General features: G+C 43.5%; 1 protein-coding gene across 1 annotated transcript in view; it reads left to right on the top strand.

Annotated features, from left to right (window-relative positions):
• The window catches only part of WDR36 (WD repeat domain 36), a 1,582,076-nt gene that overhangs the window by 1,307,523 nt on the left and 248,915 nt on the right, over nt 1–25,638 (top strand). The window contains exon 19 of the mRNA XM_044064266.1: nt 19,690–19,835. Within this exon, the coding sequence (XP_043920201.1) occupies nt 19,690–19,835 (146 nt within the window). The remainder of the gene's footprint in view (nt 1–19,689; nt 19,836–25,638) is intronic.

Genomic DNA, 25,638 nt, shown 5'->3' with positions numbered 1-25,638 from the left:
TTTTTTTTTTTTTTTTTTTTTTTTGCTGAGGATGCAGATGTTGCATTGGACTGTGAGATACCTGAGATCACAGAGGTAGCTCATACAGACCTTTTCTAGTGTTAAACACTTGTTACAAAGCCTTGAATTGTTGAACAATCTTTACCAGTCTCCATATGGGTTTCTCATTCTTGCAGCCCAACCTGTCATAGGGTTCATTTGACTGGTAGTTAAATAATGACAAAGAGCTGAATTTTAGTTGCACCACAGTGCAAGGAGGATGTGGTCATTCCTAGAGTGGCAACTCCATGTCTGCCATCTGAAGCTATGCACAGTACTTCTGGCTTTCAGTGTCATAGATGAAATCTACACTTGGAGCCCCTCCTAATAAAGTCCCAACAACCAATCCATCGTGTAGTGTCTAAACAAGTAATGAAGACAGGCACTGCACATCTGGCAGTGGACTACAGAGGTCTTGCTATCTCAGCATTGAAGTGAAAATGTGAGCGCACTCATTGTTCTGCCCTTCCAGCCTACTGTTGGAGTTCCAGATTAAACTGTTTTGATTGGATCTTCCATATATGTTGGTCCGTTTAAACTCTATGGTAATGTAAATGCCACGCCCCTTTTCTGCAAGGTACAGCAAAGTAATGGGGAATTGTGTGTTGGACTTGTGTGGCAAGGGAGTTTCATATACACATTCTGCCATTTCCACAGCGTGTCAAATTCATTCCTAAGTTCAGAGAAGTAAGACCAACGCTAATTCTTGCCACTCCATCATGCCTGAAGAGAGAGTGATTTTGATCATTCACGATCTTGATGGTGCAAAACATCTCTCTCAGTTCTAGCTAGAGGGCTCTTGCACAACTGGGGCAAGAGCGAGCTCCAGGTCAGGAATCGTCTCTCTCTGTAGACCCTCTGAGTCTGCCAGACCTTCCTACAGAGTGTCAGAATTGACTGAAGTTATCAGAAAGCCTTGTACCTGGGAGACGTACTGCACTAGGTGGTAAAGCAGTACCCAATACTAGCCCAGTAAGCTTACAGCTGACCCTGATATGCATCAGTTATTCCATAGACTTAGTGTTGTGTGTCCCATCATGATCTTGTAGAGAGCAGGATTTTAGTCTAAAACCAGCTAGTTATACAGTTCCTCAAAGGTGTTCTGCATCTCCACCCATCATTGAAAAAAAATGTCCCTTCAGGGGAATTAGAATTTTCTGATTATTAGACTTGCATGTCCCTCATCTGATTCAGGTTCGCACCTTGGAAATTACTTTTGACTTCTGGTCATCAGCTCAGTTTAAAGGATATTTGACTGCAGATCCTCGTTTAGCAAACCATATCTGGTCTTTCACCAAAAGCTGACTCTGGAAGGAGTAAGAACAGCACTAAGGATAATGAAGTCAAGGAAAGTAGCAGGCTGAGAAGAGGTCATGATAGATATGTTCATGATGTTGGGAGAAATGGCTTCTGAGGGTTCTTGTAGCAGTATGTTGAGAAAGGTACATCTCAGTTGACTGAAGAATAAACATACTATTGCCAGTGTACAGTAATAAAGGGGACATTCACAACTGCTGTGGGCAGTGTAGATGTATCACTGTCTTGTCACACTCATGAAAGTTATACAGAGGATGATTGATAAATGAATACGCAGTACAGTAGAAATTAAGATGGGGTATGAGCAGTTAGGTTTCAGAGCAGAATGCAGCACAACTGACCCAGTGTTTGCAGTGAGACATATAGTGATAAAAAGCTAGAGATAAGGAGTGAGTTCAACTGGGATTTCTTAGACTTGGAGAAAGTATGCATCAAGGTCCCAAAAAAGCTTATTTTGGGCAATTCTTCATTGGTTTAAAGTCCCAGAAACATTGGTTGAATTAGTGCAGGCCATCTACAAGGACCCAGTGAAACAAGTATGAACAGTGTTCAGTCTCACAGAAGGGTTACCAGTGGGAGTTGGTGTGCATCAGGTTTCAGCTTTAAGCCCACTACTCATTATACTGGTGATGGACAACATTAGCAAGCAAGTTTGAGGGGACAGCTAGATAAAGTTGCTGTATGCAGATGATGTGTCATTACAGACTGTGAGCAAGAACTTCAAAGGAAAGGAGAGTAGAATCCAAAACCGAGGTTATACGGGATGAAACTGAGTGCAGATAAGATAATTGTAAAGACAGCAAATGGAGGAAATCGGAAGAAGCTGAGAATTAAAGTAGAAGGGGAAACAGTGCAACTGGTTAACAGCTTCAAGTGTCTGGGAGGGGTTGTTGAGGAGAAGGGAAGACAGAATGAGGAGGTTAAAGCTAGAATCACAGGAGCTGCAGCCAAATGGCACAGAGTGTCAGAGTTGTGTATTATAGAAAATTGTCAAAGAAACTGAAAAGTAAGGTGTACAAAACAGTAGTGCGACCAGCTCTACTTTATGGTACAGAAACCTGCGCAGTGAAGGCAGAGCAGTTATGGAAGCTAAAGGTGAGGGAGATGAAGTGCCTGAGATGGGTGGTAGGATACTCACTGTTGAACAGACAGACAAATGAGTACATCAGAGCAGGTCTCGGGTAGCTCCAATTGCAGAGAAGATCAGAGAACAGATTACAGTAATTTGGGCACATGTGGAGGAAAGCAAAAGACAATCTGGTGGTGATAATTTTGAACAGACAGGAAGAAGGCAAGAGGAAATGAAGATGTCCAGCAAAGAACTAGATGGATTGTGTGAGAAAAAATCTGCCAATGTTTAGCATGTCTGTCAAAGAATGTAGAAAAGAGGCAGTAAATCAAGAGATGGCAATATTTGACACAACACCCCAGATTCCATGTAGAAAATGGAGAAAAAGAGTTTATAGGTTAGTACTAAGTTAACTGCTCTTGCGAGCCATTTTAAACCTAGCCAATTATCCCTTGTGAGACTCGAACCCTGCATCTTGTGTTTGTAAAGCAAACACTTTAACCATTAGGCCACCCTCCCAACCCAAAATAAATGATGAATTTGGTCTGCCAAAATGAGTGGATACCCTCAGAATCAGCAGATTTCTCTCTGGATTGGTTTCCAAAGTATTTTGTTTTTGTTCTTACTGTTTTTTGTTTTTGTGTGTTTAATTTCTGAATAAGAAGAGAGCCCTTCACAGCCTGGATGTGTGCTTCCAGATCAGTTTTTACCTGTAATTGTCACAAGAGTTTAAAAAGGTAGACCAGCTCTTTGTTTACTTCCTCTTAGGATGTAAGACCTGACCACTACCAATCAAACTTTTCCTAGTAGATTGCCAACTGGATTGTCTTTTAATGTTATGCAGTTCACTGCCCATTGGAAAATGCTGTGGTCAAATGCCAATCCACTACACATATTACTGATTACTTCAGAAGTGTCCCTATTCCAGATGTCTGTGCTGTAGCAAGATATTACTGTCTTTATTATGATTCCAGGAGTCGGACCTTTTTTGCTGCATCTGTGCTTCAGGACTCTGCTTACTATTCCCGTGCTTTTTTCTGTACATCATCTTCTTCCATTCAAGCAGATTTACTGCTTGGAATTTAGTTCAGTCATTGACCCATCATAGCACATTAAGTATAATAAACACTTCATTTGTTATTCATTTGGCATTCATTTGGCATTTGTTGACAGGGTTAGTCCGACTGAGACAAAGTCCTTTTTCAGTGGAGGCACGGAGAGAAAAGCTCCACAAATTACAAGAAAGATCAAGTAGAAAAACAAACACTCAGATGCAATTAAAGTATACATTAAGAAATAAGAATTACAATTTGAATCTTTAAGGAAAAAAATTTAAAATTTGAATTACATGATTAAAAAATTCAGTGAGTTTATACATATTTACATCAGACAAGTCAAGCTGAGCAGACGTTTTAGAGAATAAGTCAAGAGTACTTAATAATCTCATTAGCAGATAATCTGTAAATAAAGAGGAAAACATGTTAGAAATGGTAAGAAGTTCGTTTTGAGGGAGGTGATGCTTCATGCATCACTTTTTATCTCCAGTCCTTCTCTTAAAATCCAGCTGCACCCCCAGCCATAATCTTGATATGTTCAAAACTTTGGATGAGTTGTATAACTCTCACTTGATGTCCTTCCATGTCACTGTTACAGTATTCTTAACTAAAGCGCTTCACTGCCAAGGGTAGCCCAGTGTCGGTCAGTATACCAAAGCCTTAGAATTTTATAGACGTACGTCACACTTATGCTCCCCACTCAAGGCATAGGACATAAAGATGATGCATAGGCATACATACCTAGAACTTCTTTGCTGCCAGTCCAGATGCCATCATTGAACATTGGTCTGAATGCTCCTTCTTCTGTGCTGGTGACCAAGCCATGTTTCAGATAAGTGCCCTGTTGGGATTTCTTTGTATCTTCTCCTTTCTTTCTTCAGTGTTGTGGGTTTACATGTCATCCAGAAAGAGAATATGTCAGTGAGGGAGGCAGATTACCTATAAGAATTGTCACGAGCAGTGCCTTTTTTTGTTTGGGTGCTTCTCAAAACCATACACTGTGTTCTGTCTGACAGTCATTTGTCCCTAAGACCCTGCGTAGTTGTCTGTCTTTGTCCATCGACCTGAAGAATGAACATCTTAAATTTTTGGCACAGGGTGTGATGGAGGAATCTTCCCATCCAAAAGGTCAGCCACCAGCCAAGAAAAAGTCAGGCCTGATTCGGCTGCTGTCCCACCTCTCCGCAAACATTTTTGTTGAGGCTGGTGGAGGCCCAGAGGATTGCCTGGTTGTTATGACGGATTCCTCTACTATTACCTTATCGGAGGCCAGCATGGATCTGACTTCTCTCACATCCTCAAGGGTATGCAGACTTCCATTCCCAATGTTGAGGGGGAACCTCAGCTGATCACTTCATTGGGTCCGAGAAGGATTTTGCAGATTCTTGTTACTGAGGAGATTTCCTAATATGTTAATTGAATGTAGGCAAGGGTCTAACCTGCTAGGATGTTTAGAGCAAATGTTCCTCAAAAGAAACAAACAAAAACTAAGTGCATTTCCCCTGCTTCGAAAGGTCCCCAGCTTGAATGGCAGGATTTTACCCTGGAGTTTATTGCATTGATGCCTCCCCGAGGAGTTTCTGTACTTGCTCCTCCTTGGTCCTGTACCCTACTCAAAAGCCCAGAGAGCAGGACTCCTCTGATGAGGAATTGGATTCTGAGGAAGAGTCTTTGGTGTATTAATCTCCGATCCCCTTCTCCTTTAGATTTTTGCCTCTGGAGAGGAGATCTGTTAGCAGAGACTCTCCTTTTGAAGAACTTTGTTCTGGAGATACTAATTTTTTGTATGATGGAGTACTTTAAATGAGACTGCTGTCAGGTAAGGTATTATGAGGTCTTCCAGATGGAGTCCCCCAAGCCCTCTGCTGTTCGTCCTGTCTTGGCTGCCCTTTTAGATGCAATTTGTGCTGCTTCTGTGGCCACAGACTCTCATCTTCCAGCTCCCAAGAAAATTGACAGATTTTACAAGGTGCCTGATGACTGCAAGTTTCTTTACAAGTGTCCTTCTGCTGACCCTCTGTGTTTGTTCTGACAAATCTTCTAAGCTTTTCCCGTCTACTAAACTGCTTCCTTCTGGCAAGGACAGTAGAAACAGGGTATGGCTGGGCAAGAAAGTATATACTGTTGCCACCTTGGCCTTTTGGACTATTAATTACCAGACCCATGTGACCAGGTAGTTTTACCCTGTCTTTCTTGAGCTGTCTCTGATTTTCCTGATTCTGAAGGGAAGTCCTTGGCCCTTTCTTTAGTGGGCTAAAATGCAGATACCATGCAGCCGATGCCTCTTCTAGAGCTGCTGCTTTTGGTTCTTTTCTGAGATGCTAATCTTGTCTTCATCCCCTGCCTTTGCCTGGTGACATTAAAGCTAAAGTGTTGGATGTTTCTTTTGTTAATAATAACTTATTTGGTTCTGCAGCTGCTGTGCTTTTTAAGTCTCTGCAGGAAAAGGGGAAAGACTTACAGGAATTGAAGCACATTTTTGTTTCTCCTATTCCCAAGTTCCAAAGGAATTATCCCTCTAAATCTGCTTTTGTTCACAAAGACAGCCTCATCCCCCCCCCCAAAGGCAAAAAGGGTTCTAGGCCGGTTCCATTCGCTAAATCTACTAGATACTTCTCAGAAACTTCCATTTTTAAGACTAACCCGGTTCCAGCTAATTGTCTGCTTTCCTCTTTCCTCAGTCAGGTTCCTTTATTTCTTCGTCATGCTTTGTCCCTTCCCAGTTGGTTAGGAATCACTCAAGACTCTCGGGTTCTGTCCGTCATCCGTCAGGGAAACTTCATGGTGTGCAGATCCTTTCCTCCCTTTCAGGGCATCCCTCAACCTCCTCAGAAACGGCCTTCTTTCTTTCCAGAACTACTTCAGGACCCTCTATCTCAAGGAACCATTCAAGCTGTTCCCCCTTCCCAGGAGGGAAAGGGTTTTATTCCAGAATGTTTCTAGTTTCCAGGAAGAAAGGCACCTGGAGATCCATTCTAGACCTCTCTCAGGTCAACACTTTCCTGAAGATTTCTTCCTTACGAATGTTATCCGTTCAGACCCTATTTCCTCCTCTTCTTCCCAGGGCGTTCATGGTCTCTCTGGATCTCAAGGATGCTTATCTTCACATCCGTGTTCATCCCCTTTTCAGGAAGTCTGAGATGTTCTTCATACCACATTGCTGCAGTCCTAACACTTGGGTAGTCCGCTGTCCCAGTCGGCCCGAATACCAAAGTATATGGCTGACGTCGGTCAAGGCGCATTAGTCTGACGTCAGGGTACAAATGCGCATGACCGACGTCATATCCTCAGTCTTTTTTGCCGCATGGTCCGATGCAGAAGCAGTTTTGCAAGTGCAGGTTGGCGTTCTGAGATTTTCCGAAGTCGGAGTTTCAGACCGAATCCAAGTTGGCTAAGTACCCCGTTGGGGATTATTTTGGTTTTTTCTTGCCTCAGTATTTTACCGGATGTCAGAAAAAGTGAATAACTGTATTTCTTGTGGGAAACAGATACCTCATAGGGATTACCATACCTTGTGTATACCTTGCTTAGGGCCTGAGCACGACGTTGTTGGCTGTCGCTCTTGTGCTAGATTTAACAAACGCACTATAAAGAGAAGATTGGATTGTGCTAGGTTAGTTTTTGGGAAGCGGTGTAATTATAAAATGCCGTCGGATGCTCCGACGCCCGCTTCGTCAAAAAAGCGCAAGGACAAAACAGCAAAGCCTAGGCTGGAAGAACCGTCCGTCCCGGACGTCGGTTCTTTAGAGGGCTCAGTGGAGCCAGGGGTTCAGCCAGAAATTTCTTTGGAATCCCAGGGAGAGACTTTATTACTGCAAGATGTGACCTCTCAGGAGGTAGGCCAGGCGGAAGGGGCTTCTCAGGTAGCTGTTCTTCCTTCCCTTCCCAAGGTGGTTAGGCCCTCCCCTGCTGTTTCCAAGGCTTCTCCCAGGGGCAGGCCAGGTTTTGTTTCAGGAGTTACCCCTAGTTCTTCAGGGTCTGTACCTAAGAAGCATATGCTTAAGATGGCAGAAGATTTGATTACAATGATTAGAGGTTCTATGCCCCCTCCTGATAAGAGGCCTAGGGTGGAACCTGAACTTTGGAGTTTTGAGCAGTGTTCGGATGCTTCTGAGTCTTGACTGAAGACTTGCAGCAGTATTCCCCTTACTCTGATTCTGATGTAGATGATTCTACTCCTTCTGCTTCTCCTCCTGAGGATTTTTCATTTTCAGAGACTCTTCATTCCATGAGGGAGCATTTTAAATGGGAAGGTCAGGATTTCTCTGATTCCAGGAAAAGGCTTAGGGAATTTTTGTTTCTACCCCAGCATAGGCCTTTAGCTATACCTCCTGTTCTAGATGTGGTAGAGGATGTTTTTGCAGAGGCTTCTCTGAACCCTGACTCTTTGCCTCCTGCTCCAGTTAAACCGGATAGATATTATAGGGTGCCTGAAGCTCATAAGTATCTTTTAAGAGTCCTAGGGCAGACCCAGAAACTGTTTCACAGGGGCCTAAAGGTGTTAAGGCTTCTGTTGTTAAAAATCCTGTTCCTCCAGATAAGGAGGCTAGGGCTTTGGATAGATGGGGAAAGAAAGTGTATACTTCTTCCACTTTGGCCATGTGAGCTTTGAATTGCCAGTTTCACATGTTGAAATACCAAAATTATCTCCTTTCACAATTAGTCTAAGGTAGATGCTTTGGCGGAAGGTATTGAGTGTAAAGAGTTGCAGGATTTAGTTCATGTTTCTGAACAGGTGGGTAAGCATTCTTTGCAATGTGGTTTTGATGCTGTGCAGGCCTCTTTGAGGGTGGCTGCCACTGGTTCGGTTCTTCGCAGGCACGCCTGGTTGAGGGATCAGAATTTAGCTGAGCATGTGAAAACAAGGATTTTAGATGCTCCTTTACAATCTGATGTGTTGTTTGGTTCGCCTGTGGAAGCAGTTCTAAAGAAAATGGAAGACAAGGCTAAGTCTATGCAGACTGTTAAAGATTTTTTGCAGGTTCAGCCTCCGAAGTTTAGTAGAAATTGGCCTACCAAGGGGTGGACATATCCTGCTTATGATTCCCAGTCTAGGGGTAGGTCTAGACGTGGTAGAGGCAGAGCTCAAGGTTCTTTTAGGCCTAGAACAGGCAGTTCACCTGCTCAGTCTTCTGGTGAGGGCAGGGGTCAGTCCTTTCGTAAACAGACACAATGACCTGCCTTTTCAGCTGCCAGAATCTTCTCGTCTGGCAGCACCTTTGGGAGGAAGGTTGGCACTTTTCAAAGAAAACTGGAGTTTAATTACCCAAGACAGATGGGTATTGGATATCATTCACCACGGTTACAGGTTTTATTTCCATACCTTGCCTCCTTTCAAAGGCATGCCAGACATTCCTCCTCAACAAAGGAAAGAAGCTCACAAGCAAATTTCTCTGTTGCTCCAAATAGGGGCCATTCAGCCGGTTCCTGTGCCAGAAAGGGGCCTAGGATTTTATTCTCGCCTGTTCCTAGTACCAAAAAAGGGGAACACGTGGAGACCAATTTTGGATCTGTCTATCCTCAACACTTATCTGGACATTCCCAAGTTCAAAATGTTGACGTTACAACAGCTTTTACCTCTGCTGGGCAAAGATCACTGGATGGTAACTTTGGATCTCAAGGAAGCTTACCTTCATGTTCCTATCAGACTAATTTGCAGGAAGTATCTGCATTTTCGAGCTGGGAATTCTCATTATCAGTTCTCTGCATTGCCCTTTGGCTTATCTACTGCGCCCAGAGTATTCACAAAGGTTCTGGCTCCAGTGATAGCTTTCTTCAGGCTAAAAGGAATACAAATCTATCCTTATTTGGACGATTGCCTGATTCTGGCTCAAGGAAGGGATGTGCTTCTTCAGCATTTGGAATATGTGATAACAGTGCTAAGATGCCTAGGGTATTCTGTGAACGAAATAAAGTCCAGTCTAGTACCCTCTCAAGACATGTGCTTTCTGGGTGTGAGACTGAATACAGCAACCCAGATGGCCTTTTAACCCCGGACAAACAAAAGAATCTTTCTCTTTACTTCCATCAACTATCTCATCAGTCCGGGCTGACTGCAAGGACAGTCCTTCAAGCCTTAGGGTTCATGGCATCTTGTATTCTGGTACTTCCCAATGCCAAACTGCATATGAGGAAGTTACAATGGTATCTCAAAAATGTATGGACACAGCACTGCCAGGATTTGGACACTGTCATTCAAATAATACCTTGCATTCAAAAGGAATTTTTGTGGTGGGCTCAGGAATGTCACCTAAACAAGGGACTCTCTGTGACCCGGCCAGAGGCGAGTCAGATTCTAACGACAGATGCCTCAGACACAGCTTGGGGAGCTCATCTGAATGGAAAGTGGATACAAGACAAGTGGCCTGCCAGACTGCAGCATCTACATATCAACATGAAGGAGATGTTAGCAGTCCAGTTTGCATTACTGGCTTTCAAGGATTTACTTCTTCCAGGGCAGGTGTTGATTCTAACAGACAACACAACTGTCATGTGGTACATCAACAAACAAGGGGGAACACATTCTTATCCTCTATGCAGGCAAGCAATGATTTTGTGGGAGACGGCGTTAAGCTTGCAGCTGAATCTTCAAGCAAGGTTTCTGCCAGGAGCTCAGAACTCCTTAGCAGATGTGTTAAGCAGGCAAATCATGGATCCCCACGAGTGGAAACTGGATCTTCATGTATTTCAGACATTGACAGTGTCATGGGGAACTCCAGACATAGATCTGTTCGCTTCTCCACTAAACCACCAGCTGCCAAAGTTTTGCACGAAAAGGTTTCATCACACAGCCTGGAAAGTGGATGCTCTTTCTTTCAGTTGGAAAAATCTTCATGTGTATGCCTTTCCACCTCTGCCTCTCCTCCCAAAGGTACTTCTAAAGGTCAGACAGGACAAGCCACGGATGATTTTAATTGCTCCAGATTGGCCTCGGCAGCACTGGTACCCATTGCTGAGGAGTCTGGTAAGGAAGCTTCCATGGCCCTTACCTTTGATTCCACACCTATTGTCTCAGAAGGACGGGCGTCTGCTCAATGTCAAGCTTCACTCTCTTCATCTAACAGCTTGGCATATTCTGTTTTGAACCATAGCAGGTCTCAGCTTCCTCAACAAGTTTTGAATGTAATTATGGAAGCCAGAAGACCTAGTACAAGGAAAGTGTACGCAGGAAAATGGAAGAGATTTTTATTTTGGTGTGCAGCAAAGGATTTGGATGTTTCTGAGCCAAATTTGAGTGTGGCTCTTCAATATCTTACTGAGTTATTGGACAAAGGTTTGTCTTTCTCTTCCATTAAGATTCATGCTGCAGCAATTTCAGCTCACTATGATTGTGACCCACCATTGTTTTCTCATCCTTTGTTCAAGCAGTTTCTTAGAGGGGCAAAGAATATAAGACCCCCGTAGAGCTCCTACTCCTGCTTGGGACCTCAATTTTGTGTTGGAGAAACTCACTCTACAACCTTTTGAGCCTGCAGCTACTGCTGAATTGAAATATTTGTCATGGAAGACTGCATTTTTGTTAGCCATTACATCTGCAAGAAGGGTGTCTGAATTGCAGGCCCTTATGGCGGTTGAGCCTTTCCTGATTTTTCATAAGGATAGGGTATCTTTACGTACTAATCCTTCCTTTATGCCTAAAGTGGTTTCTAGTGTGGCTTTAAACCAAACTATTCATTTGCCTACCTTTTATGCAGATCCCCAAAATAAGGGGGAAAAGATTTTGCACACTTTAGATGTACACAGGCAGTTGCGTTATTATTTAAGCAGGACTAAGGATTTTAGGCAGTCTCAGCAGTTGTTTGTTTCTTTTGCTTTGAGTTCTCAGGGCAAGCCTGTGTCAAAACAAACTATTTCTAAGTGGATTGGGTTTTGCATTGCATTTTGTTATTCCCATCATGGCAAGGAGATTCCAGCTGGGATTAGGCCTCATTCCACTAGGGCTACTGCCACTTCAACAGCATTTCTAAGGGGGTGGCAACTAAGGATATTTTGGAGGCAGCTACTTGGAGTTCAGTGCATACTTTCTCTAAGCATTACCACCTTCCTCTCTACTCTAAATCTAGGGCTGGTTTTGCCACGGCTATTTTGCAGGGCATGTTGTCAGCTCCTGCTTCCTTATGATTTGCCAGCCTCCCTTACCTCTGCTTTGGGATTCTACCCAAGTGTTAGGACTGCAGCAATGTGGTATGAAGAACATAGTACAGTTTTGTACCTACTATAGATGTAGATGTTCAAGATCCACATTGCTGCAGTCCAAACCCTCCCTCCTTCCCTCTGTGTTAGGGGTGGTTGTGTGGGTGAGGTTATACTCTTGTAAATTTGTATATATTGTATATATATTTGGTGCAGGAGTGTGTGGTGTTTTTGGTTTTAGCCTTATCTTTTTAGGGTCTTCTGACATCTGGGGCAAGAAAAGACTGAGGATATGACGTCGGTCATGCGCATTTGTACCCTGACGTCCTGACGTCAGACTAATGCGCCTTGACCGACGTCAGCCATATACTTTGGTATTCGGGCCGACTGGGACAGCGGACTACCCAAGTGTTAGGACTGCAGCAATGTGGATCTTCGAACATCTACATTTATGGTAGGTACAAAACTGTACTTTTCTCTGTTCCTTTCTTGCATTTTCAGTTTTCTGTTTTGCAATTTGGTCTTTCCACTGCTCTAAGGGTTTTCCCCAAGTGCGTCACTCTTCTGAATGCTTTTTGCAGGATGAGAGGAGTTCAGATCATTCCTTATCTGGACGATGATCTTGTTCAGTCATCCTCCCCTGAGACCTTGCTATAACACCTTCACTGTACTGTTTGCTGCTTACAAAGCCTGGGGTTTACCATAAAACTTCCAGATATCAGCTTTGCTTCCTTCTCAAGGTCACATGTTTCTTGGTTGCAGGATTCAGACCATCCCTTTGCTGGCCTCCCTGCCTCCTTCCAAGGTTCTTTCTCTGACTGCCTTTTTTCAGTCATGTCTTTCTCAGGTTTCAGTTGCAGTCAGGGAATTTCTCAGGGCTGTAGGATTCATGGCCTCCACTGTTTCTGTGATACTTCTAGCCAGAATCCATATGAGAAAAACCACAGTGGTTCCTCCAGTTAGTCTGGCTCCAGCACTGTCATCCTGTAGATTTTCTAGTCCCTTTTCTTTCATGCCTCAAACTTGTGCTTCAGTGGTGGATTCATCAGCTGTCTGTCATCCTGGGACTTGCTTTTCAGCCTCCAGTCCCCGCTCAAACTTTTTTCCGATGCCTCGTACAGGGTGGGGAGCCTCTTTCTGTCCCCTCAAGGTCTAGGGTCTCTGGCCCCCTTCATCAGAGGTCAGACCATATCAATGTCAGAGATGAGAGCTCTCCTTTTCACACTTCAGGCCTTTCATTTTCTTTTTCTTCTAGGGCCTCTTAGCATCTTTACAGACAATACCACAGTAATATGTGGTACATTAAGAAGCGGGGGGGGGGGGGGGGCATGGTTAGGGATATAGATGTCTAAGATCAAGTGACTCTTTAGGCTGTATATATGTGTGTGTGTGTGTGTGTGTGTGTGTGTGTATATATATATATATATATATATATATATATATATTTATTCCTTCAGAGCAAGTGACGTATATATATATATATATATATATATATATATATATATATATATAGAACATAACTTCCTGAGCAGTTCTCTGGCTTAGAAGGTGGACAAGCCCCTCTTTTTCCTGAAAGAGTGTGTTTCTCTACAGCTTCCCTCTGATTCTTTTCATTCGGATGGTCCTGCTCAAGATAGAGGAAGAATCCCTCGAAATGATCTTCGCGTTTCACTGTTTCAGTCATCACCTGTGTGTTATCTCTGCTGTGGTAACCCTCGTCCGGCCCGAATACCAGAGTCAATGTTTTCCTGCTTCAGCTGCTGTCGCCTGTAGACTGACGTCAGGTCATCAGTGCTATAAAGCAAGGCAGTTGATACCATTACATCAGTCTTTCTTGCCATGGAGCCCATAGCAGAAGCAGTTCGCAAGTGTGTCAGTCGGTCACTACCAGAGTTCGGATCACAGCTGAAAATGTCTAACGCTAAGTACGCTGTTGGGGATCTCTCTTTCTTGCACTAGCCGATGTCTGAAAAAGTTAACAATTGTCTCGCCTGTGGAAAGCAAACCCACACCGAGACTTCCATTCTTACTGTGTTACTTGTTTGGGCCCGGACCACGACGTAGCCCGCTGTCGGTTCTGTGCCTTCTTTAACGTGAGAACTATTTGTTGGAGTGCTCCTTTTGTTTGTAGCTATTTTCATCCTCCCGTTTTCTCATATGGCGTCTGTTAGCCAAACATCAGTAGAACCTCTGAAAAAGCGTAAGGATAGAGACAGACCTCACAAGGCCAAACCTTCCGACGACTCCTCTCCTAAACAGGGAGTCAGTACTCCAGAATTCATTGAGGTGCTTTTGCAGCCCCTGATGCCCGATGTGATTGCTGTGCAGGCCTCTACTGAGACTCTTTCAGAGTCTGGTATGCTGCAGAAATCTTCTTCATCTTCATAGCCTTTGACTGTTGCTGCCTCTGTTGGGTCCAGAGCCACTAGGCAGGTACCGGCTTCCAAGAATGTCTTTTGCACTACCGATTCCAGTCAGAAACTGACGTCTTCACACCCAACTACCGCTAATATCAGACTGATAACTTCTCTTAGGTGTAGAAGCCAGGCCACCCCTTGGGAAATCTTCCTCTAGCCACCATCTTCCTCCCGCCCCTCCATCCCAGGCCCAGATGCTTAAGATGGCGGAAGATCTTATTTCCCTTATCAGGGGCAGTCAGGCCTCTTCTTCTAAAAGAAAAAGACTTCCTTCTCCAAAATTATTGACAGAACAGGATTCTGAGGAATCCGATTATTCAGACTTGGAAGAGGATCAGCAACCTCTTACTGCTTTTGAGGATTCAGATGCATAGGAATCCATCCGTTCTGCCTCCCCACCAGAAGATTTTTTCCTTTGGGAAAGTCCTCCATACCCCCAGGGAGCATTTCCAATGGGAATCTTGGACTTCCCTCAATCCAAGAAAAGGCTGAGAGAATTTCTAGACCTTCCTCAGCACAGACCTCTTGCCATCCCCCTGTTTTAGATGTGATGGATGATGTTTTCCTTGAATCCAGTTTAGCCCCGGTTGCCCTTCCTTCTGCTCCCAGTAAGCCTGACTGGTATTACAGGGTACTAGATACCCACAAATTCCTGTACAGAAATCCTGCTGCAGACCCGGAGGCCATTCAACATGGCCCCAAAGGAGCCAGGGCGAGTTCAGCAAAGAACCCTATTCCTCCTGATAAAGAGGCCAGAACTCTGGATAGATGGGGGAAAAAGGTATACACCTCTACAACCTTTAGCTATCAGACTCTCAACTGTCAGTTCCATATGGTAAAATATCAACAGCGCACTTTGGAACTATTAAAGCAAAAGATTTCTACTTTTCCTGATTGTGCCAATTTTAAGGAGCTAGCAGATTTATTGCACTCCTCTTGTCAAGTGAGTAGGCATTCTTTACACTGCTGATATGATGCATTCGAAGCCTCTAGCAGGGCAGCAGTGTCTGGATGTGTCATTCAGAGACATGCATGGTTGAAGGAACAACCTCTACCTGCTCATGTCAAAGCTAAGTTAATTGATGCACCTTTGGACAAAGACCGCCTGTTTGGGGAAAAGCAAAGAGGTGCTTAAGAAAATGGAAGACAAAGCAAAATCTATACAAACAGTAAAGGATTTCTTTCAAGTTCAACCACCTAGATTCAGCAGGAACTTTCCTTCTAAGTACTAGTCCTTTCCTGCCCCTAGCAGACAGGGGCAAGCTAAGCCCCGCAGGGACAGGCCACCCAAGTCCTTACAGCTGGGACAACAGAGAACCAAACAGTGGACCACATCTGCTTCTAAGGCAAAGGAGTTGTAAGCCATCCCGCTATGGCAAAAACTCTCAGTGCCCCCCCCCCCGCCCTCCCTTCACCCAAAAGCTTAGAGGAAGGCTGTCCCTCTGCAAAGAAAATTGGCTGTCTGTAACCAAGGACCAGTGGGTCTTAAAGATAATTTTTCAGGGATACAAATTCAATTTCTACGAACTCCCAATAGCCCAAAGGGTACCCGGACTTGCCTCCAAATCAGTGAGCAGAGGGATTAAAACAAGTCTAAACCCTCATATCCCAGGGGGCAGTAGAACTTGTTCCCACAAATCAAGCAGGCAAAGGGTTTTATTCCAGGCTATTCATTTTTCCCCAGAAAAGAGAGCACTTGGCACCTTATCCTGGATCTATCCATTCTGAACACCTCCCTGGTGGTCCCCAAATTCAAAATGCTAACCTTGCAGCAGCTGCTGCCTATGCTGACAAAAAATGCCTGAGGAGTGACACTGGACCTACAAGATGCATACCTCCATATCCCCATAAGGGAGTCCTGCAGAAAATTCCTGCGTTTCAGAGCAGGCTCACAGCACTTTCAATGCTCTGCTCTTCCCTTTGGCTTATCTACTGCTCCCAGGGTTTTCACCAAATGCCTGGCCCCGGCCATAGCATTCTGTAGACAGAAAAACATTCAGATTTATTCCTATCTGGATGACTGCCTCATCCAAGCAGAGAGCAAAGAAAAGCTCCTGCAGGACTTACTCTTCGTAAAAACCCTTCTTGCTTCCTTGGGATTCACCATCAATGAGAAGAAATCAAAGCAGAGTCCCTCCAGGAGTATAATTTTCCTGGGAGCTCTGCTGAACACAGCATCCCAAATGGCCTTCCTAACCCCAGAGAAGCAGAAATTCCTGTCTCCCTAATTTACTCAGCTGACGTCCCAAAGTCAACTCACAGCAAGGAAGTTCTTACAAGCCTTTGGTACATGGCTTCTTGCATCCTTCTGATTCCTCTGACCAGACTGCTTATGAGGAAACTTTAGTGGTACCTAAGGAACCTTTGGTACCATCCTTCTCAACCTCTGGAGACCTCCCTCCCTCTGATCCCCTGTATAAGGGCAGAGTTGCTCTGGTGGGCAGAGGCATGTGCCAGGAAACAGGGTCTCCCCTTCACCACCCAACAGGCCAGACCCTCACCACCGATGCTTCAAAAGTCACCTGGGGTGCCCACCTAGGGGGCATGTGCACCCTGGGCCTTTGAGATGCCCAACAACTTCCCTTGCACATCAACCAGAAGGAAATGCTTGCAGTACAGAAGGCTCCGACATTCTCCCAGCCTCATCTCAGGCCAGGGCATCTCTTTGTCAAAACAGACAACACCACAGTAATGTGGTACATCAACAAACTGGGAGGGACTCAATCTTACCCACTCTGCTGGCTGGCCATGAACCTCTGGCTGACGGTCTTGTCCATGGGATTACACTTTATAGCGCAATACCTCCCAGGAATCAACAACACGCTGGCAGACCACTTAATCAGACACACTGTGGACCCCCACAAATGGCAGCTCCACAGAAAAATCTTCCGCAGAGCCACTCGTGTGGGGAAACCCAGAGGTAGACCTATTTGCTTCGCATCTCAACCATCAGCTGAAGAAATTTTGCACCAGGGAATTTCACCACCTAGCATGGAAGGTGGATACCTTAACCTTCCCTTGGAACTCCCTCTTTGTGTATGCCTCCCCCCCTCTTCCTCTTGTTACCAAGGTACTCTTGAAGATCAGGGAGGAGCGGCCCAAGGCCATTCTCATTGCTCCAGATTGGCCCAGGCAACATTGGTGTACCCCCTGCTGCACAGCCTCACATCTCATCTGTCCTGGCAGCTTCCACAGATCCCAAACCTCTTGACAGAAGCAAGGGGGAAATGCTACACCCAGACTTGCAGAGACTCAAGCTATCAGCATGGCTGATACTCCCAAGGTAAGGGAAGGGCCCCTGCTAAGCAAACGGGTGCTGGACATTCTCACAGAGGCCAAGGGCCAAGCACCAGATGATCTTATGCAGGAAAATGAAAAAGATTAGATTCTGCTCCTGGTGCCAGGCCAGAGGGGCCAGTTCATCCCTACCTGCTGTCCCTCTCATCCTGGGATATCTAGCAGAGTTGCTGAATAGTGGTCTCTCCTTCTCTTTGGTTAAGATTCATGCTTCAGCCATTTCTGCTCAGTTTAACACAGACCAGCCATTGTTCTCTCACCCTTTGCTAAGCAATTCCTAAGAGGGGCTTCTCACATTAGGCCTCCCACGCCGAAAACTGACTCTACCCCCCCCCCCCCTTTGAACCTGCTACCTCGGCAGAACTGAAGTTCCTCTCTTGGAAGACTGCCTTTTTGCTGGCCATCACTTCACCCAGAAGGGTTTATGAACTGCAGGAACTGATGGCCATTAAGCTCTTCATCATTTTCCATGCAGACAGGGTGTACCTTAGGACTAACCCCTCCTTTATGCCCAAGGTGATATCTAATGTGACTCTCAACCAGGCCATTCATCTGCCTACCTTCTTCCCCAACCATCAAAACAAGGAGGAAAGAATTCTGCACTCCCTGGATGTGCACACGCAGCTCAGATGCTACATTGACCGTACTAAACCCTTCAGAAAAACAGACCAACTTTTTGTCAGTTTTGCCTTAGGGGCAGAGGGGGGAAGCCCAACTCCAAGCAGACTGTGTCTCTAAGTGGATATCACACTGTATCCATTTCTACTACAGATTTTGTAGGAAACCTCCCACAAGTCAGTTCACACCCATTCCACTAGGGCAGCCTCCACTTCCACAGCATTCCTCAGAGGAGTCCCCACCAGGGACATCTTAGAAGCTGCCACCTGGACCTCTGTCCATACCTTCACAAAGCATTATCACATTCCTCTTTTCTCCAAGGCTAGGGCAGGGTTTGCATCTGCAGTACTGCAGGGCCTCCTTACCCCCTGCCTAGGTCTCTTCACTATCCTACCATCCCTCTCTTCAGCTTTGGGAATCTTCCCACAGGTGATGACTGCAACTGTGAAACACGAAGAACAGTACATTTGTGTACACTTACATAATTGTAGATGATCGAATGTATTCACTTCCTGGTTTCCCTCCCTCCTTCCCCCTTATATCTTCTTTCTTTTGGGAGAGATAAGCTTCTTGGGGTGGTTTTTCATCACCATGTCTTCTGTGTTTTATCTCTTGAGGCTTCTGTTTGATTAGGGCAAGAAAAACTGATGTAATGGCGTCAGCTGCCTTGCTTTATATCACTGACGACCTGACGTCAGTCTACCGGTGACAGCAGCTGACGCAGAAAAACATTGACTGGTATTCGGGCCGGTCGAGGGCTACCACAGCAGGGATAAACCCACAGGTGATGACTGCAACAGTGAATACACTCGAACATTTACATTTATGGTAAGTATATACAACTGTACTATCTTGTTGGTGACTCCCTTTTGGCCCAGACAGCATTGGTTCCCTCTTCTGCTTCTAGCCAAGGGCAATTATCACAAGTTACCTCACTGGGTAGACCTACTCACATAAGATAAGGGTTTTTTCATCCAACGTCACTTGTCCACTGTTTTAACACACATTGTGGGTGATAGGGTTTTGATCCCTTTTAGGCACCCTTTTTTCAGAGGACATGCCTCAGGTTCTGCAGGAGGCCAGAAAACCAACTACCAAGAAATCCTTTGTTTCCAAATGGATGAGATTTTCTGTTTGATGCCTTGTTTGTAACCAGGAGCCACTTTATGCGGACATCCCTGTGTTTCTGTCTTATTTCCGTGAATTGAACTCCTCTTCAGGCCTCTAGGTTTGAGATCAAGCAGTTTTGTAAGAATGTGAAACCTATTCCACCTTCTTGGGATCTTAATTTTGTTCTTGGAAAATTGACTCTGGCTCCTTTTGAGCCTGTGGCTTCAGCTTCCTTACAGCATTGTACATGGAAGATTTTTTTATGGCCCTTACTGCAGCTAAGAGAGTATATGTAGTGTGCTCTTTTACCTATGTTTAATATAGTGGTGTATGCTGGCACTGGTTCTGCATGCACAGGAGCTTTCTGGATAAAGATGAACCCAATCGGGAGTTTTGTTGATCACCTGGTATGGAAAGAGTCTAGCTGTGTTTTGTTTTTTTTTTTTTTGTTTTTTTTAATGCTTCCAATAGCATCAGAACTCCTTAACTGGCTTGGCTTACAGCTGTATTGCTAATATTTTCCATTTTTTACTAGTTTTACAAATAAAGCAAGTGAAAAAGCTTTGTTTTCCAATGTATTTGAAAGCAACTTAATGGTAACTAGTTGCTGAAACAGATTTTTTTCTTTGATTAGATGTTAATGATGTTGAAGTTCAAGAAGAAATAAGTGAAGAAATGATAGAATATGACTCACCTGAGCAGCTAGGAGAACAACTGGTAACATTGTCTTTGCTGCCAGAGTCAAGATGGAAGAATCTCATTAATCTAGATATCATCAAGGTAATCTTCTGTTTAACATGTCATATGTTAATAGTCGTTGTTTGTTTGCACATCACATAATACCTCTGCAGTAAATTTAATGTTTATGAAAGATTTTCATTGGTCAGATTATGCAAACTAGGCCATAAACACTGTTTTGAGGGTGTTGCACTCATTTTGTATTTCATTATTATAGCACTATCTGAAGCAGGAAGAGTTGATTTCAGTACATGAAACCTGAGGCATAGCAAGCTAGCAAGACATTTAAAATTAATAGCTTTTATAATATGTCAGTGACCTAGTAAAACAGTGCTCACATGCTATTATGCCATCCTCATTGCCTTGGTTCTCCAATAGAATACAGAGTTAAACAGACCTGTATCAGTTTGTACATTTAGCAATACAATAAATGTAAGTACGTTTTTGAGAATATTTTCTTTTGTTTCCATAAGTAATGTGTTAACTCATTCAGTCCAGAGCAACAGGAAACTAATTAATCCACTTGCTTCCTGAAATCATTTAAGACAGTAAACCATTTGCTTCCCAAGAGGTTTTCTCCCATGCCCTCTATTAAAAGCGTACATCTTAGTATAATAATAATACCCATTCGTTAACCTGTAGGCCACTGGGGGGACAGTCCCTCATCAGGAGTGACCCAGAAATAATTTTTGTTTAAGTGACCTGCTCAAGGTCGCACAGTTGAAGAATGAGGGCTGAGGGAATCCGTTCTTATACTACAGAAGCTGCATACAGCCATGATCTGTAATAGCAGTGTGCGTTACAAGAAGGGGTACACAATGACATTAGTATCATAAGTATACCTGATGAAACTGAATTAATATTACAAACTTGTGAAGGAAAAATAGCATTTCACTCGATAAAAATTAGTAGTAGTATGGCCAAACAAAAAGTTACTTTTCTGTAACGTTACAAGGCAGACCCAACATATCAGTGAGTAGATTGTTCAGGAGCTTTCCAGTTGTGTATTACAAGACTGGGTAGCACCCTAGTGTTTTGTGATGTTGTGCAGTTAATGGCAGTTATGCATATGATATTTTCACAATATTTCTGTACAGCAGTATTTGTCTACAAAACTATGCATGTTAGATGGCAGCTAGTGATTAAAATTGAGTGAACATATGATATTTTCACAATATTTCTTGCAGCAGAATTTGTTTCCAAAACTATGCATGTTAAATGGCAAATAGTGGCAAAATTAAGTGTGATCATGCTGTATTTAAGCTGGCAGCATTTGTAAATCCTTAGACAACATAGCTTTTGCACTATTAATGCAGTTACGGAGATATTGCTACTAGTTGTAACTACTGCACCAACACATTTAGCCACCATGCTTTATTATCTAACTTTAAGTAACAGCCATTGCCTGCATATGCCACCTGCAACACGACACTACCACGTAGTATTTCTGAATAATTAATATAAATGTCATATTTTCATGAGCTTTCACAAACATTCCTTAATAACTTTAAGTCCTGTATACCCCTCGGTAAGTGCTTCATTGTGAATGCTGAGTGAGTCATGTCAGCTTTTAGATGGTATCTTGGTCCATCACACAAGACCTACCATTTGTAGGATATTCATCACAGTATTAGAATACTTTGAATATTAATACAGTGTTCCTCAAACAAACACTTATATATGGGTCTGTGCCTGCATCATATGAGTGAGTCCCTTAATCTTTTCTTCTAACACCAGCTGCTTATGCAGGGCCCGTTATTTGCTTTAACGATGTTATCATGTAAAATTATTCATATTTTTCATTATATTAAACATTTAATTGAAGCCCTGTATATCCCACTATGATACATTCACTGAGAGCATCCACCATATGCTGTCATCATGCAGATGACACGTTGCTTCCTGTAACATGATCTAATTTTCCAAAAACAACAGCTCACCAACGTCTGTGTGTGTGAATATTCAAAACCAAACCCAGAAAACACAAAAATTAAGAAATAAGACATAATTTTTTAATTTGTGTATTTTCTGGTTATGATCTGCTTTATTATCGCTAATATCTGAATGATATTAATATAGAATAACTCAAATAAATAGTAAAAGTTATTTTGTTTTGTTATCCAAGTGTGTTTAACATAATTTGTTTTCCTAACACCTACTACATGCATAGACCTTTCCTGACATGGTATTACCACATTGTTTTCATTTATTAATATAAATATGGAAATATTTCATATTTTCATAAACTTTTGTAAATATTCTTCAGTAGCTCAAGCCCTTTTTATCCCACAGTTATGTTTTCAGTGTGGATGCCTACCATATTTTGCTGGCTAGCAGAAGGTACATTGCATCCTAACTCATGGTGTGAGTTTAATGAGGTATTGTATCAGCATTGGAATAATGTCATTATTAAGTGTGTGCCTCCAATACTGAATTATAGTTCCTGTTGTGTTCATCTTATCCAAGTTATTTTCATTATCAGTTTCACCCAACATCCCTGAAAAAATGATTAATTTTGGTTCTCTTCAAATAAAAAATACGCCAGTGATCTAATCAGATACACAGAGTTCATTGGCCTGAAAAAAATAAAAATTGCATATATATATATGCTGTGACCCAAATGATAAACAAGAAGGCATGCAAATACACAAGTAATAACCACAATTTTACCATCAGACATGTGCAGTGCAGCCCATTACACACCTTGTGCGTGCGCGCACACACACACACACACACACACACACACCATCTGCATTAAATTTATTGGCTGGCTGTGATCCTTGGATGTCAAGTTGTGATCTAATGAGAAGATATGCCCAATTTAAATGTGGACATTGTGCACAATTCCCATATATATTAGCATCAGATAGTTTTGAAATTAAAGGTAAAGAATTCACTGTGAATGGTCATGTTTCTTCTGATTCAGAAGGTGTGGCTTATATAGCTGTTTGTTCCTTATGCCCAGCCTTTTGTATTGGAAAAACCTCTAGGAGGTTAAAAAACAGAATACTGGATATTAGAAAAAAGAAAACCACTAATGCATTGTTTAAACACGTAGAAGAAGTGGAAGATCATACATATTTCTTTGTAGCAGTAGATCAAATAAAAAACAGGGTTTATTATAGAACATCTTAATGCTTGTGAAATAAGATGGTAACTCTGTCTTAATGCTACTATGTATCCAGGGTTAAATGAAGCAATGTCAGTTAAACCAGTTTTAAAGTTAAAACAATATGAAGCTGGAGTATTAAAGATGTGGGTAGTTGTTTTTTTTAAATTGGTAATTGTATTTAATTTGTTTGTTTTCATCGATAGCCATATCCAGCACTCCTCCAGTAAGTCTTCCAGAGAAGGCAAGAGACAACAGAAGCCTAGGGGTTTACAGGCACCCTCACAACAAAGACAGTTTTTTCCTGACAAACAGGGAGTCTGTAACTACCCTGCAGATGTCTCCATTTCCCATCTTCCCCTTCTCCTTTCAAACACTCACAGGGTCTGTGAAAGCATCATCCAAGACACGTGGGCTCTTCCCTTAATCAAAAAAGGATACTTCATGGTTTGACATTTCACCCCCATCTTTATGGTCATCCCTCAACCCCCCCCCCCCAGAGCAGCTGTCCCACTTCCCAAAGCTCCTTTGGGAGCTTTGGCAACAGGGCTCCATTCAAAAGGTTCCTCAGACCTCGAGGGAAAGGTTTCTATTCAAGAATGTTCTTACTGGCCAGAAAGGATGGTCCCTGGAGACCAATCCTGGATTTATTCCATCTCCACACCTTCTTAAATGTTCCTTCCCTCAGAATGCTGACACTCCAAATTCTATTTCCTCGTATCCTTCCACAAGGATGTATGGCATCTGTAGATGTAAAAAATGCTTACCTTCACATCTCCATTCACCCCATGTTCAGGAAATTCTTACATTTTTCTGTGGGTTCCTGGCATTTTCAATTCTCCATCTTTGCCCTTTGGTCTTTCTACAGCTCTGAGGGTATTCACAAAATGCCTGGCTCCAGTGAGTGCACACTGCAGGCTTTTGGGTTTTCAGATTTTTCCATACATGGATGACCTGCTCTTACAGGCTCCAGTTTCCCACACTCTACTCCAAAATCCGGAGACCACCATTTCCCTCCTTGGAAAACCGAGATTCACCATCAACTTCAGGAAGTCGGTCTTCACCCCTTCACAGGACCACATTTTCCTGGGTTGTTAAATCCAAACAGACATAATGAGAGTGTCACTTCCACCTCAGAAGGTGCAGGACCTTAGGTTCTTCTTTCACTCCCTTCTCCCCTTGACTCGCATCATGGCCAGGGAGTTCCTTGCAGTGCTTGGGTTCAGGGCTTCAACCATTCCAGTGGTACCAATGGCAAAACTCCACATGAGGAAAGTCCAGTTGTTCCTCAGTTCTGCATGGACCCACCATTCTCACCCACTAGAATACAAAGTCCCCCCATTCCTTGCCTAAAGAGGGAACTGCTCTTGTAGATCCAACAGATAGACCTAAATCCAGGACTACCTCTGCATCCTCTCACCCCAGTCTTAGAACTCTACACAGATGCATCAGATGTGGACTGGTGGACGGCCTTGGACAGATTTACCCTTCAGGGAAATTGGTCTCCCTTCCAGAAAACAGAACACATCAACATCAGGGAAATGCGAGTCTACAAGCATTTCACCCAATTCTTTGCCCAGGCCCTCTACAACTTTTCACAGACAATATGACAGTCCTCTGGTATGTGAACAAGTGGGGAGGACCAAATCCTATATCCTTTGCAGGTTGGATCTTCTGGTATGGGAGTTTCTTGCCCAGTATCACATGACTAGTCAGCCAGTTTATATTCCCTTCAACCCAAATCTCGTGGCAGACTCCCTGAGCAGGTCCTTGACTCAGTCACACAAATGGATGCTTTACAGAGATGTGTTCCTGGATATAGTCCACCAATGAGGTATTCCTCAAATAGATTTATTTACCTCCCCCCGTACAGACAACTTCCAAAAGTTTGTGCCAGAATCCCAAGTCCTCTTGTTTGGAAAGGAGACACCCTCTCCTTTTCTTGGAAGGGGATGTTTCTGTATGCATTCCCTCCTCTTCCTGCAATTCCAAAGATCCTGTTAAAGATTCAACAGGACCAACCAAAAATCTTGCTGGTGACTTCTCTTTGGCCAAGAAATCACTGGTTCCCCCTCCTCCTGCATTTAGTCAAGGGCCATCACCACAAGTTACCCCACATAGTGGACCTTCTCACACAGAACAGAAGATCCCTGATGCATCCACACCTGTCAACACTACAGCTGACACTGTGGGTGATAGGATTCTAATTCCCTTCAGGCACCTGTTCTTAGAGGACATGCTCAGGCTTTTGCAGGAGGCCAGAAAACCGAGTACTAGAAGATTTTACCTTTCCAAGTGGAAAAGATTTTCACTCTGGTGTCTCTCTAAGAACCAAGACCCACTGGCAGTGAGAATCCCAGTGTTTCTGTCTTACTTGTGTGAATTGCTGTCTGCTGGCTTGGCTTATTCTTCTGTCAAAACACGTCAGCTATTTCTGCATGTCTGCTTCTATCTCCCCCTCTAGCATCCAGATTTGAGGTGAAACAATTCCTTAAGGGCGTCCTTCACATTAGGCCTCCCAGGAAACCTATTCCTCCTCCTTAAGACCTTAATTTTGTTCTAGAAAAAATTATCCTGCCCCTTTTGAGCTGATCTTGTCCCTTTTGAGCTGCATCTTTGGCCTCCCTTAAACATTGCTCTTGGAAAACTGTTTTATTAGTGGCCTTGAATTCAGCCAGAAGGGTGTCAGAGCTACAAGCACTTATCGCTGTACACCCTTTCCTAGCCTTTCGTAAG

The sequence above is a fragment of the Protopterus annectens genome, chromosome 2.part2, assembly GCF_019279795.1.
Source record: "Protopterus annectens isolate FY-2018-M chromosome 2.part2, PAN1.0, whole genome shotgun sequence".
Taxonomy (NCBI): Eukaryota; Metazoa; Chordata; order Ceratodontiformes; family Protopteridae; genus Protopterus; species Protopterus annectens.
The sequence above is the reverse complement of the archived record's forward strand: the minus strand, read 5'-3'. Positions and strand labels throughout refer to the sequence as shown.